This window comes from Barbus barbus (genome assembly GCF_936440315.1).
Source record: "Barbus barbus genome assembly, chromosome: 14".
NCBI classification, from domain to species: domain Eukaryota; kingdom Metazoa; phylum Chordata; class Actinopteri; order Cypriniformes; family Cyprinidae; genus Barbus; species Barbus barbus.
Window position 1 is genome coordinate 23585958 of NC_136742.1, and position 19287 is coordinate 23605244.

At 36.6% G+C, this 19287-nt stretch overlaps 1 protein-coding gene and 1 pseudogene across 3 annotated transcripts in view; both read right to left on the reverse strand.

Moving 5' to 3' along the window:
* Positions 1 to 2394: 2394 nt before the first annotated feature.
* Positions 2395 to 13467, reverse strand: LOC306880684 (delta(14)-sterol reductase LBR-like). 2 transcript variants are annotated; one of them, XM_079434392.1, is made up of 14 exons: positions 13264 to 13467; positions 9072 to 9246; positions 8606 to 8791; positions 8023 to 8109; positions 7130 to 7316; positions 6649 to 6845; positions 5367 to 5421; positions 5028 to 5222; positions 4639 to 4742; positions 4317 to 4442; positions 4069 to 4237; positions 3904 to 3984; positions 3688 to 3810; positions 2395 to 3588 (listed from the first exon to the last, which is right to left on the reverse strand). In XM_079434392.1, exons 2-14 carry the CDS (start codon positions 9234 to 9236, stop codon positions 3428 to 3430), a joined length of 1836 nt encoding a protein of 611 aa, XP_079290518.1. In that variant the 5' UTR covers positions 9237 to 9246; positions 13264 to 13467; the 3' UTR covers positions 2395 to 3427. The 2 variants fall into 2 exon arrangements, with proteins under 2 accessions (XP_079290518.1, XP_079290517.1); XM_079434391.1 differs by lacking the exon at positions 13264 to 13467 and adding an exon at positions 12310 to 12436.
* A 303-nt stretch (positions 13468 to 13770) lies between these two features.
* The window catches only part of LOC306880685 (protein enabled homolog), a 78920-nt pseudogene continuing 73403 nt past the window's right edge, over positions 13771 to 19287 (reverse strand). The window contains exons 12-14 of the transcript in view: positions 17816 to 17900; positions 17079 to 17136; positions 13771 to 16245 (exon numbers count right to left, since the gene is read on the reverse strand). The product of the transcript in view is annotated as a protein enabled homolog (transcript). The remainder of the gene's footprint in view (positions 16246 to 17078; positions 17137 to 17815; positions 17901 to 19287) is intronic.

Genomic DNA, 19287 nt, shown 5'->3' on the forward strand with positions numbered 1-19287 from the left:
ATCCCTGAAAATACACAGAGCCAGTGATTTAATTATGCCATAATCCTACAGAAAAGAGCATTAGGAGTATTACTGCAAAAAGAAACCCACATATCGCCTCAAAAAGGACATAATGTTTGTATTAGATGCAAATTACTCATGCAGACTTACCTTGTGACCTGATGCTTAATAGGACTTCAGTGTCTAAATTCAAAGCTGCTGTTTCACGCAAAGCTGGCAGTCGGTCTGTGCTCGGTCTGAAATGAGCCGAAATGTTTGCCCCTCTAGTAAAAAGTGCAAGGTCTGTAAAATCTCCCAGCACAGCAAGTTGGTGAGAAAAATGACATGCACAGATCATGACAGGTTCCCTGCCAAATGAACTCCCGCATCCCTAGAGAGAAATGTGTGGGCATGTGTTTTTGCGTGGGTGTGTGAATTCACAGGTCACCTTATGCACGGCTTTGATTGTTTAACTTGGCACAGGTACGGACTGGTTGACGGCAGATTGATGTCACTGTTATATCAGTGAGCACACATGATAATAGGGCGGGTGGGTGAGCACTAGTGATCGGTGGAGGCGCCACAACCGCTCTGCCCTCTGAGAGCCTTCGGAGCTGATAAGGACATGGACCTCATACATCTTCCCCCTTGGGCTTTTCTTGGCATTGTCCGCCAGGATTAACAGTAAGAGCGAGTCACAGTTTCTCAGTTTCTTGCTTGCATCATCAGTGTCACTCTCATTTTACGCTTTGAAAGAGGAGGGCCTAGGAGGACCTCTAGAGATGTCATTATGGCTGCGTCTTTAAGTTTGACGTGTCTGTTCGCCGAGATGATTTTATTGCGCGATAAAGACGAAAGCTCTTTCAAGGCCCACCAACAGCAACACAATATGCAAGCCATCTGGAGCAGCATAATTATAATTTCTCCATGCTCAAAGCTGAGAAAAACCGACGCACCGCCTCGCGCCACCCAAAAAGAGGAGCAGTCAGAGCTGATAAAAAAACGTCTGTGTGATTCTGATTAATAGCAATGTGTTAATGCTGCATCTGTTCTTTAACCATTATTAATTTGTGTATCAAGCAAACAAACAAAAACAGCTAGATAAATCAAAGTTTGAAGTGCATTTCATGCTTGCTTTCAGGGGGTTTGTGAAACAGCTATACATGCACACTACTTTCAACAACAGTGAACTCCCTCCCACCATCAGTCAGATGGATGTGTTGTTGTAAAATTAAACTGCATCTTGAATGCATTTCTCAGCACGCTACAGCTTCGCTCTTATGCTCTGTCAGCGATGCCAAAGAGTACCGAAGCTGGATAAATTCCTATAATTTCCAGTGCTGTAATAAAGTGCAAATGGACTCAATCAACCGCAGCATGCTGCAGTCAAGAACACAAAGATTGAAGACAAAACCACATTACTAGGGGTCACATACTGTCTCAGATTTATGTCCACCTTCAATGCTTGGGCTCTATTAAAAATGGCCATCTTGCTCTGTATGAGAGGAAACAATGGGTAACCTTTTATATCAGTCCCTGGCGAGTTACGATAAATGCACTTGGTTTGGAGTGTGTAGCCTCTCCATATGCAAATATGAAACCCAAGCGAGCAAATATTTGACTCGATTTCACATGAAACATCATTTGACTTCAATCAAATGGGTTTTTATACAGTCAACGAAATTACGTGTTAAAAACAATTGTTCAAATTTGCTAAACTCTTACAAAATTGTCACGGGAAAGAAGAAAAGCCTAGTTTAAAAGTTAGAAGCACTTCACACAGATCCAGGCTAACAGATGTTGTATCTAATATAGCACAATTTAGCATGACACTAAAACCAATTAGCTTTCTAATGTGCACATTCATGGGTACTTCATTTGTTGCGCACTGGCCAAGGAATGAAATGGTTTCATGCATCAGTCACTTTGTCATTTCCCTTGATGAGGGAAGTGATACTCTGACACTAGATCCTTCACCCCAGGAGCCCAAAATAAACATCCTTATGCCAGCTGACCTATCACAGAGCAAGCCCTACATCAATTGTGCATCACATTGCTGACATCTAGTGCTAGACTGTAGCTAATGCATAAGAATTACCACTGATGTGTCTAAACGCCTGTTCCTTTACTCATCTATCACACAGCCGCAAGACTCCAGTATGGGGACAGGCCCTAAGTAAAGGAATCCAAATGTGACAAATTAATGTTAGTAATCACCTGACCAGAAAGAGTAGAATTACCCACAGGGGAAAAAAGAATAATGTAAATTGGATTTAAAAAAAGAGGATGGCATCTACAGTAGGAATTTAGGCTCAGCAGTCAAAATGAATGAACTATCAAATATCTTCAAAAACGTAACCTATAAAAGAATGTATTCTGAACATTTTGTTTTGTGGCAACACATGTGGCAGACGGTTTGTCTAGAGTGGTTTAATTAATAATGCATATTTAAAAATGGCATTTGTACAGAAATTGCTTGCCAGATAACAAAAGTGAACTCTCTAAAATTTAACCAGATAAATAACACTGTACAATGCTTCTTTTTTCGCTGCGATAAAGTAAAAGCTAATCTTAGCTATAAACACTTATTTCAAAATTTAATTAGGACAAATGTTATGCCCACAAGTGGTATACTTGCATAAAAGATAAGTTAAGAAAAGCTTTACATTCACAGTTTAGCATTGACATTTTAAATGAAAACCTTAATGAAAATGTAAAGAAGTGGCACTACCATGCACAAGATTGAGGTTCATAGCTCAAGTTATTGTTCACAGCACACAATTATGATTTTGCAAAAGATACTTAGACACTTCACATAAGTGCCTGCAATCCAGTTTCCAAAAACTGACTAAAAACAAAACTCCTTTTTACATTGTTTTCAACTGGAAAAATCTGAGGTAGCAAAGCCAAATTTTGTGAACTTTGGATAAAAGAAAGTTGTTTTAACAGGCATTATGCACTAAGATACAAACCAAACCTAACATTTGTCTATTAAATATGTACAGAAATTATGAAAATATAGTTTTGTTGTTGCTTTTTTTCCACAACAGAAAGAACATTACATCTTTTCTTACAATATACAAAAGCATTACACAAACTGTCATTACAAAAGCCAACGGTAAATAGCCAAGCAGATACTTTAAATGTGTATATGTGTACATAAGATGAGATTTAAAGTTACGGATCATGCAAAACAATCTTGTGAGTAAAAAAAACAAACATCTGTACAACAATATACATCTTTAAGAGATCGAAAATGGGGCATTGTCCACAATCCGTAAATGTTTTGTGACAAAGCAGAAAATTTGGTTTTCATTTGACGCTCAATTACAAAATTGAGATTTAAAAAAGATGCCAAGCTGCTAACAATTCGTTCCCATGTCTGACGTTATCCTGAGGAAAGTTTTATTTGCCCCGAGTGTCCATAACAGATTGAGTCTGTGAGTCCTCAGTATATTCCTGGGAAAATGCGGTATGGAACAGCTTTGCAGTACTTGTCCCACGCAGAGCCGTACTTTTTCCTGCACTGGCGCTCGTCCCGTGCGTTACGGTGCACCAGCAGAGTGATCAAGTAGATCAGGTAAAAGTATGGGATCAAGTGGTTGAATCCTACAGGAAAGATCAGGAATAAAACACAGGACTGAGTCAAGTCAGACTGATAGGACAGCTTCACTTCATCAGAAAGGTGAACTGAAGTCAAATGCTTACCGCACGGCAGAGACCAGGCCAACCCCATGATGATGTCACCCAGGTAATTAGGATGACGGACCCACCCCCAGAGACCAGACACAATAAGACTCTTTCCAGTTGCAGTAGGAATGGTTTTCAGGTCTGATAAGATTTTTAAAAAAAATTACAAAAAATGTTTTTTAAACCAAACATTTTTTGTTTGTTCTTTTGGTTAATCTGTTTCAAAACACTTACGAGATAATGCTGGGTCAGAAGGGTTTTTCCTGAAGGCAAACTTCTGAGAATTGGCTTTCCGGAAAATATAGTATCCAACTCCTGTTAGAGAAGTTAAAACCTATATTAGCATCTTTCTAGTGTAGCTAATGAAAAATGTATAAAACAAAAACAGCAGAAACTGACCATTCATAGTGATGAGATTAATGATCCAGAATACAGAGAGTTCATTGGGATGGCTGACTAGATAGTAGGCTTGACAGGTGAATGTGAAGGGAACAAAAGCCAGATCTCCAAATGTCAACATAAATCCGAAGCCATCGTACACTATATCCATCATGGTCAGAAGTTTCTCCTGAAATACAGAGTGATTCATGGTTCATGGTTTCACACCGCATTAAGAAATAGTTTGATTTGTAAAACACTTGTTGTACCTCATGCCAAAAGCCATCAACGACCCACAGGAGCTGGAAGATGTTGACCAGGAGCATCGCTGGAGAGGGATTCTCTAGATTCTGGTGCTTCATTTCAGCTTGCAACATCGCAAAGTTAATCAATACCTGTAGAAATAAGCAATGATTATGTGTCTTCAATTGGTAAAAAAGAAAACAATATATATTAAAAAAGTGAAATTTGAGTGTTACTGATTTCATCCTACAAATGGCAACATTCTGACCACAAGAGGGAGTGATTACAACATCAGTCCAACCAAACTAATCCAACACTGGAAAGATGTAAAACAATAAAAATACTCACCCAACCCATCAGGCCTGGGCGCATTTCACAGAAGAACTTGATATCGAAGTTCTTGATGCGGGGATTTAACTCTCTGCCCATGAAGAAGTCATAGATAAAATAGCCTAGAGGAATAAAAGAACAAGAATAATGTTTTAAATATATTAACTTAACATAAATGGAAATTCTCCCTTGCAATCTCTATAAATTAGTCTTAGAAGGCTTATTTAGTAAACAACTGTGACTGGTCTAACTAGCACTGAGAAAAGTAGCAGGAACATCTGTTTGGATGATCATTTAAACCTAAATAATGGTGATTAGAAACTTTAAAAGATATTGAAAAGGAAATACCCAGAGCTAAAATAAGAGAAGACAGTCAATGCAGCCTAATTTTACACTAAATATCTTACCAGAGTTGCCTCCAGAAGCGAGCTCATCTTCAGATGCCCAGCGGGAGCGGATGAAAAGGTAGATGCTGAGAAGAGTGACAATGAGCAGGGCCGAGGTGTAGAACTGCAGGAAGTGAGTATGGATGTAGCTGAGATCCACCTCCTGATACAAGGCAACACCTACTGCCACAGCCGTGAGGAGAAGTGCATAGAAACCTGATGCAGAACACATCTGAGATCATTAAACAGATCACTCACAACTATCTGAGCAGTGAAGTTTTAAAAACCAAAAGTAAATATGCCTCATTTTAAGTTGTTAAATGGTATTGGACATAAAATGTATCAATAATGAAGACTAACCATTAATCCTGTATTTCAAAGCTTTCCCATTCTTGAGAGGCATTCCTTCAGCGAGCTGCAGGGTGGAGAGATGGAGAGAGATGAATAATTTACATGTGACCAATAATCAGTGTTGTTTTTAACTAAAACTAATAATGTTAACTCAAATAAACCAAAAATTAAATTTTAGATGAAAAAGTTTACTTTAAGGGTAGAAAGAAATTAAACACAAAGTATTAACTAAATTAATACTAAGCACTAATTAGATTATACTTACTATACTACTACATTATCATTATCATTATTATTATTATAATACTCATTAAGTACTAAAGTTGCTAAAACTGAAATAAAAGATCAATTAAAGCTAAACAGATATCAAAACCAAAAACACATAACAAAAGTGAAAAATGAAGTAAAAATATGACAACAAAAACTAATTCAAAATATTAATAAATACTAGAATGTATATAATTTACTAACATAACACCAGTACAGTTCTGGAATGTTTGATGAAAACAAGGTTAACATATTCTTTTTTGCATTTTGCAGCATAGGATTTTCATGATATTTTAATCATTTTAACTAAAATCTTACATTATGATATATTACAGTGATTCTCAAATATTTGATATATTACATAACCATAGTAACTGTTGTTCTAGTGACCCCAATACTTTCTAAATAAAAGGGACACAATCAAAGTAATATTCATGAACAAATAAGTCTGGAAAAGAGCCGTTTCATGTTATGCAACGCGAGTTAAAAACAAAAAGCAGTAATACATGAAAATATGACTGGAATAAGTCTATAATAATGCATCAAGTAGTGACGTTGCTTTGCAGTTGTATACAAACTACATAGTTATAGTGTGATTAGACTGGATGAGAGTGGATGTAATGCATCAAACTAAATCATTCTGCTTGGGGTCACATATTATGCAGTAGATAACATCTCAAATAAACCAGCTCTATCATAAACAAGTCCACAAACATACTCAATATTAAATGATCGCTTGGAAATAAGCTCATTTATACTTCTGAAAAACCTAGAATCATCTTCAAATCATCTGTTTAAACTCATGGAAATGTGCTGGAATTTTCAAATCCTATCTTAATTACCCTTAAGAGGCTGGAAAATGAAACCAGATGTTTTCCAGCGCAGCTCTCTATCTGCATGCCACCAATAGTGATTAATCTAATCTAGCCTGCTTTACTACAGCTAACAGCTAACGAGAGCCATGGAGTTATGTGGTCATGTGCCTAATCCTGGGTCACAGGTAGTCATGTGATTGTGACAGTACCTTTCCGACAGGGAGCAGTGAGAGAACAGCCTGGAAGAGAAGCCAGAGCAGGACGATGCCAAAGACCTGAGAGTCCCAGAGAGACTGAAGGGCAGGGAGCTCAAGAGGGAAGCTCTGGAGACTGGCATCCTTCTGCCCGCAGAGAATGAGCAATGCCAACACTGCCACAGGCAACAGAAACATCAGGAAGAACACACCTGAAAGACAAGAGGGAATGGAAGCATTTAATTATCAGAGTCTATGATTTATTTTAAACATCCTGGGAAAAAAGCTATTTACATTTAAATGTACAATATTCTGATAATAATTAATATTTCCCTGCTTACTTTGCTGTAGACTTAAAGGACACCATATTCTTTTTTTTTAAGCTTTTTGTTTGTAGCAAAATTATTCACATGTTAATATGCTTATTTTGCATCAGGTTTGTGCTGTGGATGTCTACACAGTCCAAAAATCGCATTAAATTGCTGAGAAGACTCACCAACTCTTCCTCCGAACTCCAAATCAGTCATCTTGATGGCACTGGCAGCAGGTGGTTTAGTTTGCGATAATGTCTCCGTCTCTGTCTTTTGCTCCAACTCTACTGTCTTGCCATCTCCCTGGTCCTTCCTGCGCCGTAGATTGTAGCGCCCACCTGCCTGGTTCTCTGATTCAGTATCTGTCTTCTCCTGTTAGAACATTACAATTAGAGAGCATACTAAATATGAATACTTTATTCATAAAAAGAATATATACAAAAGATATTTAAAGACATCACATGACACTACAGACTGGAGTAATGGCTGTTGAAAATGCAGCTTTGGGAACAAATTACATTTAAGTTACTTTAAATTTTAATAATATTTGACTGCATTTTTGTCAAATTAATGCAGTCTTGGTGAGCATAAAAGACCCCAAACTTTTGAACAACCCCATTACACCCACTGCTTCCCAAGTTAAGATTTTTTTTTAAATAAAAAACATGTTTTTATGTACATTTGTATGTGTTGTGTGATGCTTGAGCACAAAGTTACAGTAACAATCAATCTCACCATCAGTCCAAGTCAAGAAAAGAAACATTAGGATTACACAGTCATACTAGTGTAAAGCTAAAGCTGTCTGGTCATGCTTTGTAAAGCCCTTTCAATTGTCCCATGAGCAGAAACATGCTGAAAAATGTGAGGGTATGATTAAACAGAGGCCACAGTCAGCTTTAGCTTAGTGTGCACAACTAAATGGGCTCCTGTCACACATGAGAGGCACAACATGCATGCATCATGACATTCCAGCCTTAACTACAGCAGTTTCTAACATCTGACAGGAAACATTACCGAGGTTTTATTGTTGCTAGTGATTAAGACATTAATGAAATGTGAATCCATGATGTATTCATACCTCAGTGATTGTGGAAGCTGTATTAGCTGTATTATTTTCCTCTTTCTTCTCATGTTTGCTGTTGCCATTGTTCTCGTGTATCACCAGCTGAAACAGATGGCAGTCAAGGACACGTAAAGTGAACCCATGAGGAGAGACAAATGAGTTAACAGCATTAAAATGCTTGAGTTAACTGCTTTAAATTAGATTAAACCCCTTTATTTGTAAACAACAAATAAGAACTCCATTGCAAGAATAAAATGTATTTCAAAATATATTAAAACAGAAAAAGAAGTTTAATTTAAGTTGTTTTAAATTGTAGTAATACTTCATAATTTTAGTTTTTACTGTATTTCTAATCATATAAATGCAGCCTTGATGAGCATGAGACTTCTTTTAAAAAGTTCTAAAAATCTTACCAAAATTCTTGTTAAATCTTAATATGAAAGGACTAATGTTTTTTTGATACTATATATTAAAGTCTTTAATGTACTTGACATCCTGACATGGTAAATATCAGACAGAGCATGAAAGGGAGGAGGAGGGAAGGAAAGAAAAAAAGAAAGTTTGTGTTTGTTTTGTCCTAGCAAACAAGTCTCCTTACCACAGGGGTGAGTCGGACCTCCAGTACTTCTTTGAGTTTTTCCTTGCGCACATCTGTGGTGCGGGAGGAAGATCGGCGGGACGTCCTAGCTGGAGAACGGGAACGACTGCGACGCGGTCGTCCCGGTGAGCGAGAGCGGGATCTGGACCGAGAGCGTGCAATGCCCTGCTTAAATACTGTCAAGCTCTGCAATGAAGAAAACAACATCCTCACCACAGGTTAATCTAGTGTTTCCTTATTGTACCATAATGTCAGTTAATTAAACTGGATTTAAAACCTAGAAATTAAGCTTTAGGATTTTAAAACATTTGAAGAAATCCTATGACAAACTAATAAAAAATATTCTGCACAAGTAAGTAAATTTGTGTCACTGATCATGCAAACAACTCATTTGTAGACAGTCAGATGCTCTTGCTTCCAGTGAAACATAAGATGCTATTTGAATCATTCTCAAATTCATTCATACCGTGATGTCAGATTCCTTCAGCTCCAGTTCAGTACCATCTTTGTAGATGACAGTGTAGAGCCGAGTATTGCTGTCATAACTCAGCACCTTGACCTCATAATAAAGATTACTGCCAGGCCAGCGGCCCATTACAGTTTCTCCAATCTGAAACCTTGCAGTCGGCATCCTCGTTTACCTACAAAACGATTAACACAAGATAATGGATCTCTGAATCCCAACAAATTTAACATGTTTTCTCCCCACTAGAAGTACAATGGCATAATTCAAATAAAGTTCCCTCACATTAGGCATATAACCAGTTTTATTGAAAGTGAAGTGACATACGGCCAAGTATGGTGACCCATACTCAGAATTCGTGCTCTGCATTTAACCCATCCAACATGCACACACACAGCAGTGAACACACACATACACCGTGAACACACACCCGGTGCCCGGGGAGCAGTTGGGGGTTCGGTACCTTGCTCAAGGGCACCTCAGTCGTGGTATTGAGGGTGGAGAGAGTGCTGGACATTCACTCCCCTGCCTACAATCCCTGCCGGCCCGAGACTCGAACCCGCAACCTTTGGATTACGAGTCCGACTCTCTAACCATTAGGCCACGACTTCCCTGTTTAACTAGCTACTAAACAAACAGTCTGAAAATTAGGACACACTAGAAACAAAATGCAACAGCAGCAACTCTGTTAATGATAATATCTAGGTATGCAGCCTTTTAAGATGAAGTCAAGTGTGTAATCTCTGTGCCAATAGCATCACCAAACTGATTTTACAACTGCTTCAAGCCCTCAGACAAGTTTAACAAAAACCGAAAGTAGGTCTTCTGCTAAAAAGACAAACAACAAAACTCATAATGAGATCCGGAGATGCTCAAACTGAGTTTTGGTAGAGCAATTGTTTATACTTTTTGGGACAATTACTTATGAATAGCTTACTTACATTTGTCTCTGTAGAAGTATTTTTTTTTCACATGGTTCACCTTTATAAACTTAGTGCTCATGAGCGTTTGCATGTCCCTTCAAAACAAACCAGTATATACTTAAATATCTCTGTGATATTTCAAACACGTTCAATGGTAAACCCGTAAGGGAAACACCAGAGTAGCTGCACATGGTGTACGATGAAGTGATGATGTCAGCTGCTGTCTCAGAAGTGCTGATGGGTCTGAATTACGCACTCACACTGTACTCTCCGCACCAGCACTATTGTTGAGCTCTCAATGGCCTTTATGAGAGGGATTCTACTATCGCACAGGTATCAACAACTTCTGACCAATGAGATGACTTTTACTATCCATATTACAGACCAAAAATAAATAAATCACTACAGAAAGACCAAAACAAGTATTTTTGTTTATAAATTCACACTTCTGGTTCTCATTTTTGGATCTACACCATCTGGTGCATCTGTACAGAATATTGCCCTAAAATACCATGATTACACTATGCGATTAAAAGTAAAAATGAAAAAATATAATTATTAAAATACTTTTTTGTATAATTACTCAGCTTTTTACAGACATTCATTCTCAAAATAACAAATAAAATAGAATTTAAGCTGAATAACCCAAAAACAAGACACTAAATAAATAATAATAATAATTTACTATAAATATAATGCTTAAATAATGTATAATAAATTCACCACTAATAACAATATATTCAAAATGCAGAATATGTTTTTTAATTGTTGTAGTCTAACAATTACTAGGTTGTTATAGTGTAAAAAATTATAAAAATGCTTCTGGATATCACTTAGACATTTCAACATAAAATCTAAGAATAAATAAACAAGTAAAGTTAGTGTCTAGATTTCAATTTTTAACAAACTACCACTTCACAACTGAAAGACAGTAATGCTTGATACTGATTTAAAAAAAGAAAAAAAGAAAAGATGTTTAATAACACTTTCAAACAAATTCTGTTGTGAAGACCAAACACCAATCCCACTTGTGACACTTAGGCAAGGCCAGAAACAAGCTAAAAGTTCTGCTCACACATCTAGAAGCACTTTATAAGCAGAACCTCTCCATTACAGGAAACACCCAAGCATTCATATTGAAACCATATGTAAAGCATAAAAACATAAGCCATCTACCCTAAAACCATCTAATCCAATGAAACACATTCCAGACATTCCTGAACCAGATCACAGACACACACCCAACACTGAGAAGAAGTCCAGCACTGCAGAAATCCCATGTGCTTCCAGAGAGTTGAAGTAATAACTAGAGCAAAAGATGTAAACTGAGTGAATGTGAGTGGGCGGAGTCTGCTACTTTTGTTATGCAAATGAGGGGGCACACGATGACACGCGCACTTTACTATGATCATTACCAACATCGATTCAAAGACAGAAAATCTGACTTTTTAAATCAACAGTAAGTTACTTCCAAACAATGACCACATTTGGGATTTTTACATTTTACATTATCAAACCAACGACACAGAATACATTCGCGGACTGAATATAAATTCTGGATTATTTATTAGAAATATGATAAATTAAATAGTTCTTGTGTCTCGTTGTTCTTTCATGTGATGCAAAGGCACCCAGAGCAGATTGACGTGCTGCTCCTTTAACAGCAAAACAATGACACAGGAATGGAGGGAAAACGTCGTGTATTCAAACCATCGTCAGTCCGCCTGCGAGAGAAGCTCATAAACAGCGACATTACATCAGTCGAAATAAACAACGGTTACAATGGACGAATAGTGTATTAAACACAAATGTACTGCCAAAACACAGTCAAATTACCATTAAACGTGACTATTTTGCGCAAGAGTGGAAATAGTCACTTGCACTTTCGTGCACATACAGAATAATGAAACTGAAAGGTCCAATATATGATCATTTTAACTAGCGTTACTCAAAAAATTCAAAAACGAATGAAGACGTCGTGAGGAAAACCAGTCGAGCTGTGTTTGAGGACAACAAACGCGCGCCGTGCTCAAGTTTCCTGTGCAACGAGCCGGCTGGAGATCGGGTTATTAAGTTAAATAACAAAACACCGACAAACTGTGGTACAATTTACATAAATAAAGAGTTTAAAATATTATATTACGTGCAGATAGAGCTAGTGACCGTTAAAAGCAATGTATTATGTTCAGTTAGTTACTTCATAAAAGCAGAGCTGTGGGCGGACAGCGATGATCTAGTTCTGGACCGTTAGCTGCGCAGTCACAATAAACACATTCCCATTCAAAAACATGCAAAGTGAATTGATTAAGATTTCTTACCTTTAGCCGATCTTAATATCCTAAATATCTCTATCCACGGAACTTCATAAAATAAAGAATATTGTTTTAAAACTCTGGCCCCCGCTTTGAATTCGCTCCTCCCTCTGTGACCGCTCAACCTACCAGCGTCCTTGGAGGCGGGAAGCGCTCTGATTGGCTGGGACGGCCTGTTTTTAAATATTTGAATTTTCTGATTGGACGGCGGTGGAGATTACGTGAGCGTTGATTGGAGAGGAGGCATTTGCGCTCGAGGGGATCGGGTTTTACAAAATGGAGTCCTGTCCTGGCGAGACAGTTGATGAAGATTGATTTGAATTGATGAGGAGAGGGAGGATGGACAGCAGACGTCGTACGTTGTGCTTTTAAACGCGAAAAGTTGATTAAAAAATACTAATTGTAGTTGGTTAGTAATGGATCGAGGCATGGAAAGGGTCAACAGAATATTTAATAAACCTGAAGACACGCTAATAATTTATGATTTTTTTTTTTTTTTTAGAAGTATGCATTGGAGGGTAATGCTTTTAAAATACATAAACTAATCACTAAAACTGATACAGTTCATAAATATACTTTTTCTAATTTGAAATGTTGATTTCATGGTATTTCTACATAAAACACAGAACATTTTTATTTTAAAATACTTTAAAAAGTATGAAAATGAAAATTGACGCCACAGGCTATTAAAAATGGGGAATTATATTATATGTATAGAGCAAATCTACATTTAATCTTGTGAACTCCACTGAAGGGAAAGTACAGTGTTAAAGTTAAAATAGATTTATGTGGCATAAATTGTGTAGATTAGATTATTTTATTACAATTAGATTTTAGTAGAAATACTATTAAATATTTACATAATTACTAAATTTTTACAGTATAGAACAATCCATAATTTACAATAAAATCATTTACATTTGTAGTCGTATTGACCAATCAAACTTGTTCATCACAAACCAGTTTTCTTTGGGTATGTTGAAGAGTAGGCACACAGCAGATGTAGTGTTACTCGGTTTCCGTTCGTTTGCAAAGTTGCATTGCTGCATTTGACCTCAGCTGAACTGTAGCAATGCCTTTACATGCTTAATCCTGGAGGTGTCATGAACTGTGCACCTCGATGCTTGAACTCATACTGTAGTAGATTGTTCAGTAGCTGTTTGTGTAATGCTCTTATTTAGTTTCAGTATTGGTTCAGTCCTGCCTTCTTACTGTTTGTCACAGCTGAACCGTGCAGCAGCAAACTGAAAAGTAGCAGCATTTGCTACTGAGGAGGAATGATGTCGTGTTGTCGGTGTAAATTAGTACATTACAAATTCAAGTGGACAATTTATACAACATTTGATTCAGGTTTTAGCAGATAATCTAAATGCATTAATGTAGTGTTTACAATCACACTGATGTGAAACTGATTGACAATTCACAAGTCATTTCCACATTAAAATTCTGAAATAAATGCAAACAGCCCATGTATTGCAATTTTTTATTTAATTTGCTCAAACAAAACGATGTTAGCATGTAAGAAACTTCTAATTAACATGAAAACAGTATGGTACAACATGAACGATAAAATAGAAAGATAAGGAAACTGAAAATTGCATTACAAGGACATTCAGTTGAATATAACCAGCAAAGTCTGCTCATAATAGAGTCTCCATGTGCTGACAACTCTATCGATCTTTTGCTAATATTGTTCAACAGATTTCCACAAGAACAAAGATCAGTTTCTCAGATCCCACCAGCATACATGGTCTTAACCATAACACAAACCACACTGTAATGCAACAGAAAAATGACACTGAGAGAAGAATGTGAATGCATGTTTGATTTTAAACAAAGATCGTACAAGCGTCCTTTGCAACTCACTGAAGCAAAATGCAAAACAAATGAATAAAGTTATGGCAGGTCCTAAATTAATACACTATATATACGCGTTTAAATTTTTGACATATCAAATGCAACTTCCGAACAAGGCACAAACCATGAAGATCACAAACAGGTTTATCCAGGAATGAATCAACCCTTCACCTGCTTAACCTAAAGACCAATCTGTTGTCAAAACAAAGGTGGATCAGGAGATTGTGACGTTCTAGAGATTATACGATTTAGCTTTGGTGATAGTGCCGATCACAAAGTGACAGCCGTCTTGTCAGCAATAGAATCATTTGAACTTCTACGGGTTTTTAAAGTGCAATCAATGCTGTAAACACTCTATACAAACTTTCTGATTCCTTGAGAGATTGTTTCGAGTGATGGTTTTGAAGTGAAATGAAATGACAAATGAGCATGGCGGAGGGAAAATGGATAACTGAGGAAAAATCCAATTGGAGAGAACGTCACAAATTCATGTTCTCAGTTATCTCCTCAAAATTCGCACAGCCTATAAATCACAATTCATATGGTCTTAAAAAGCATACTTCCCAATAAAGTTACCTAATAAAAGTGTGTTGGAAGATAAAGCCCCTCTGAAAAACACCGCCGAGTGCCTTAGTGTGCAGAAAGAGGTTTAACCATAAATGCCTGAAAAAGAAAAAAAAAAATCTCAAAACCATTCAAACAGCTGTGATGTGCTGCTTGGCCCTCATTAGATACCAGACTCGTTTAGTTGGTAAATAGCCCATGCAAAATGAATAAGTAGCCATGCATGATCTTTTCCCAAAATGAAGTAAAATGAGTTAAGATGTCAAACCTGCAAATTTATTATGGCTATAAAGAGGTGTCCGTTGCGAATTGCATTTTGAGAATGCATATGGACAATGTCATTCATCCACAGTTTGAGGGCAGAGTGGACGATTAAAGAAAAAAAATGGAGAGAGAGACAAAAAAAATGCAACAATGCTACACTTATTGCTTATGAACTGAAAACTAAAGTATTTTTCGTGGCAACCATTTTTCCCATACCAATCATAAGACGACATGCACTGAAACGGTGAATAAAAAGTTCATTATATTTCTGGTTAGCACTATCTACAGATACGGTCTGAGCTGACGTCAACCTTAACTTCGATTGGCTGAGAGGATTTTGGTAGAGAGCTACAATGATGTACAGTAGAAAGGCATTGTCCTTCGTGATCTTTCCGAACACTTAGCGAACACAAGACGAAGGTATACAGATAACAGTGGCTCATTAGAGACAGACCGTCGAGCATTCACGTTTGAAAAGAGAAGAATAATGAAAACTGACCAAAAGAGCAAGTAAGCTACCTGATGTGGTCATGGCGTACATTAGAACAGGTTGACTGAATGACTTGCAGGTATAATGTTTATTTTGTCATCATTTTAATGTACATATTCTGGTTAAAATAGTAGGAAGACAAGCTTTAGAGTCCTGCAGCAAGAGACCATACTCATTTGGTTGGCCAGATTCAAGGTTTTGCTCTACACAAGGCCAACTTCGTTAACGTTACTTCACCACCACCACCGCCGCCACCTTTTAAATTCATAAACAAAGCCTGCCCTTTGCTAAACGATGTGCCGTAGAATGAATGTCATCTGCTTGATTTACAGTTTCACTCTTCAATGGTTAATACAGTATGTAATTCACTAATAGTTTGTCTTTTTTCATCATTTTCTTTCCACAGTAAGAGTCATCCATTGCATACTGACAGTCACTTCCTTAAGACTGTGTCCTGACCCCCTTCAAGACAGGGCTTTTGGTGTAAGGCGTCGCTTTGAGGCATCTGGTTATCCTCTCGCTGTTACGCCTCCCGTGCCCCCACGCTCAAAACTTGTGTCTGTCCTGGCATCATACTCAACAGATCCTCCGAATTATCATGGTTATGTGATCACCACTAGTTAAAACTGTAATTTTCCATTTTCATTGCTTTTGAGAAAGTGTCTTAAACTGAAGCTGACCTCTGAAGTGACAGATTGTGGTTAAAAAATACAGGTGCATCTCATTCTCCTATGCAGAGTTTGACTTGCCCAACTCCTCCCTGATTGCTGAAAATACAAAAACAACAAAAGGAATTACAAACAGTCCAGGTCAGACTGCTAGTTTAGTTCTATTTTACACTAACAGTCAAAGGTTTAGACACCTACTTGTCCATTATTGCTATTAAAAATAATGTTAGAATCATAGTAAAGCAATTAAAACTATAAAAGAACACAAAAAGTGACCAAAAACGAATAAATCTTATATTTTAAATGGTCAAAGATTAGCCAACATTTGTATGCTGGACACTTGTCACTTGTTATTACCCATTCCTACTCATTTCTTTGTAATTAAAAGTTTGCAGAGGCTATTTTATTTGTATAAAATAAATAAAAATGGAAAACACAGTATAAAATAATAGTACAGTTTTTAAATAATAATAATAATAATAATAATAATAATAATAATTATTATTATTATTATTATTATTATTATTATTATTATAGCAACACATTGTAGGATACTTTTCCTTCACCATCCATTCCAGCTAATTTGTAAAGACATTTTTATTTGAATAAATGAAAAAATAAATATCACTGCCAACATAATCACCATAAGGCGGAACAAGAAATTATTGAAGTAAAGCTTTTAAATATTATTATTTATTAAATAATATTATTAGAATATTTTTAATTAATAAATAATAATATTAAATACCATTATATATCAATAATTTACGCAAAAGCCTTAAGATCAAGAAAGTTTTTAAGATCATAAGAAACAAATTCAGTCAAACCTGTCCAAACTCTTGACTGTTTATGCCAAGTATTTTCATGTTTCTAATGTATTAAAAAGCTAAATGTGCATCATATATAGTGGCAATACAACACAATAATGTTACCATCAATAAGTTCTTCTTTCAGCTTCGATAGTTCCTTCCTCATCTCCTCTAGAATGTCCTAAAAAGCAAAGCAATACATTTGTAATTAGAATAGAATATCATTTAAAATACTCTACAATCAAAAGGAGTCAAGCCCCTTATAAGTGCATGTCACTGAACTGTATTCTTGTCAGTAAAATTGCATATTAGATGATAATATATACACTACAGAAAAGAAATTAGCAACAAAAACAAAGTTTATAATATAAGCTGTTATATCAAATGCACTTAAATGACAAGAGGACTAGATGAGTAGGTGTATGTTATAACATCAATACTCAGTCACTTTAATTACAGCTGATATAAGTAATTCTTCACTAAAACATTCTCTGGGCAAAGCTAGAGTGAAGCAGACAGAGCTGAGCGACTTGAGTAACGGTAACTGTGTCCTCTGATAAGTAAGACTCCCTCATATGCCTTTCATATCTAACATGCTCATTCATACAGAAGGGAGGCATTGCCTTTGTAGAGAGGACTATAATTGTACACACCCACAAAAGCATAACTGTTCACTGTCAACCAGTATTTCTCCCTTGTTTTTTTAGGAAATGCTGTAATACCAAACTGTAATAAAAAACGAGAAATTGTACCACTAGCTTTGGCAAGACTTTGCTAACATATTGAGGAAGTGTACAGCCCCTCTATCAAACCCATAAGGGTTAAATGAGTTTCAGTTCTTCTCAAATTTTGAGAAGTACCTGTTTCAATCTGTCGTAGTCAAGAGCTTCTGTTGGCACCCCATTGGCACTTATGGATCCGGTAGGAGTTGGTGTAGACCTTGGTCTAAGGAGAAAAGAAATGGTGTGAAGCAAAGCAACTTTAGTCACAGAAGTCGTCACTGTGCAGTCAAGATGCAAGGCAGAAGTTTAGTGACACACTTTAACAGTCATTTCAAATCTACACGGTTCAATCATAATTGTGATTCAAAGAATAAACAGCATCGACATGGGATAAATTCAAGACAGGAAAGTGCAAGGTATTTCAGATCTCAGGTATTCGAAACCGTTGTACTGCAAAGGAAATGCGCACATCCAGATATATATGCATAACTGGGTGACATGAAAATGAGCACCATCGGATTTGTATTTCCTTGAGAGGAGCTGCAAATTCATCAAAACCAACACATTTGTAAAGTCAGCCTTAAATAGAAAACATTTCAAAGCACAGCAAACCAAAAAAAAAGCTTGAGACACCATCCACACTTCAAAACACACAATGCAGCTGGCGTATCACTCTCATGCTTGTCTGTAGCCGAATCAGACAGGATACTCTTGCCAACACAATAATCACCATAGGGTGGAGCATGGGAAGTGAGGGAAATGACGCTTTATCTATCCCATCGGGAAAGAAATTAATGCTGAACAGTGGGTTGCCTTGTGCAGAAAGGAAGTAGAAGTCAAACGAATAAGAACATTATGACACAGCTTACAGAGAGAGAAACAAATTACAGAGCAAAAGTTGTGTGTGAGATACAAGTCTTTGTATCAAAGCTTTCTGCATTCAGAGTGAGAGGATAACTTCCTTTCTTGGCAGGATAAACTAAATTAAATGCACATTTGTAGGGGAGGGGGGGTGTGTGTTATCTTTGGAGCCAGGTGGAGGAATTGGCAGGAGTGGACAAATGCTCCAACTTTCTGATACTACATGACCTCTGACGACATCTAGTACTGCAGAATTTATCAGGACACTCTAATAATCGTTCAATCCTTCATTCCATTTCTCAATAAGAAGAAAAATGTGTTTCTCTGTAACTATGGGAACTTTATGTAATGGGGTGATTGACTTATTAAAATAAACAGATTTCCTTCTTGTTTTCATATTTAAAATGACCTGGAAAAGCATTACCATGCTTTTTTTGATTGATTAGTTTATTCATTTTCAAATGCCTTATATGTATATATTTTATTGTTTTACTCCCATCCAAGACTCAGATTTTCACTTTTTAATTATGAAAATCCATCATGCATTATTACAGTAAGAACTATGTTAATCTATACAAGTGAAATGATTATAAATAATTTTTAACATTTTTATCATTTACATAAATTTAACATTGACATTCAAAAGGTTTGGTTGGCAGGTGTTTTTTTTTTGTTTTGTTTTTTTTAATCTATGCTCATAAAGGCTGCAATTATTTGATCAAAAATACTTTTTCTTTTTAAATATAATT

Excerpts from the sequence above, each read along its gene's own strand:
- LOC306880684 (XM_079434392.1), bottom strand. The coding sequence starts at position 9,236 with ATGCCGACTGCAAGGTTTCAGATTGGAGAAACTGTAATGGGCCGCTGG. Across the intron at positions 3,811-3,903 it reads TTCTGACCCAGCATTATCTC|ACCTGAAAACCATTCCTACT; the intron begins GTAAGTGTTTTG and ends AAATCTTATCAG. Across the intron at positions 3,589-3,687 it reads GGCCTGGTCTCTGCCGTGCG|GATTCAACCACTTGATCCCA; the intron begins GTAAGCATTTGA and ends TCTTTCCTGTAG.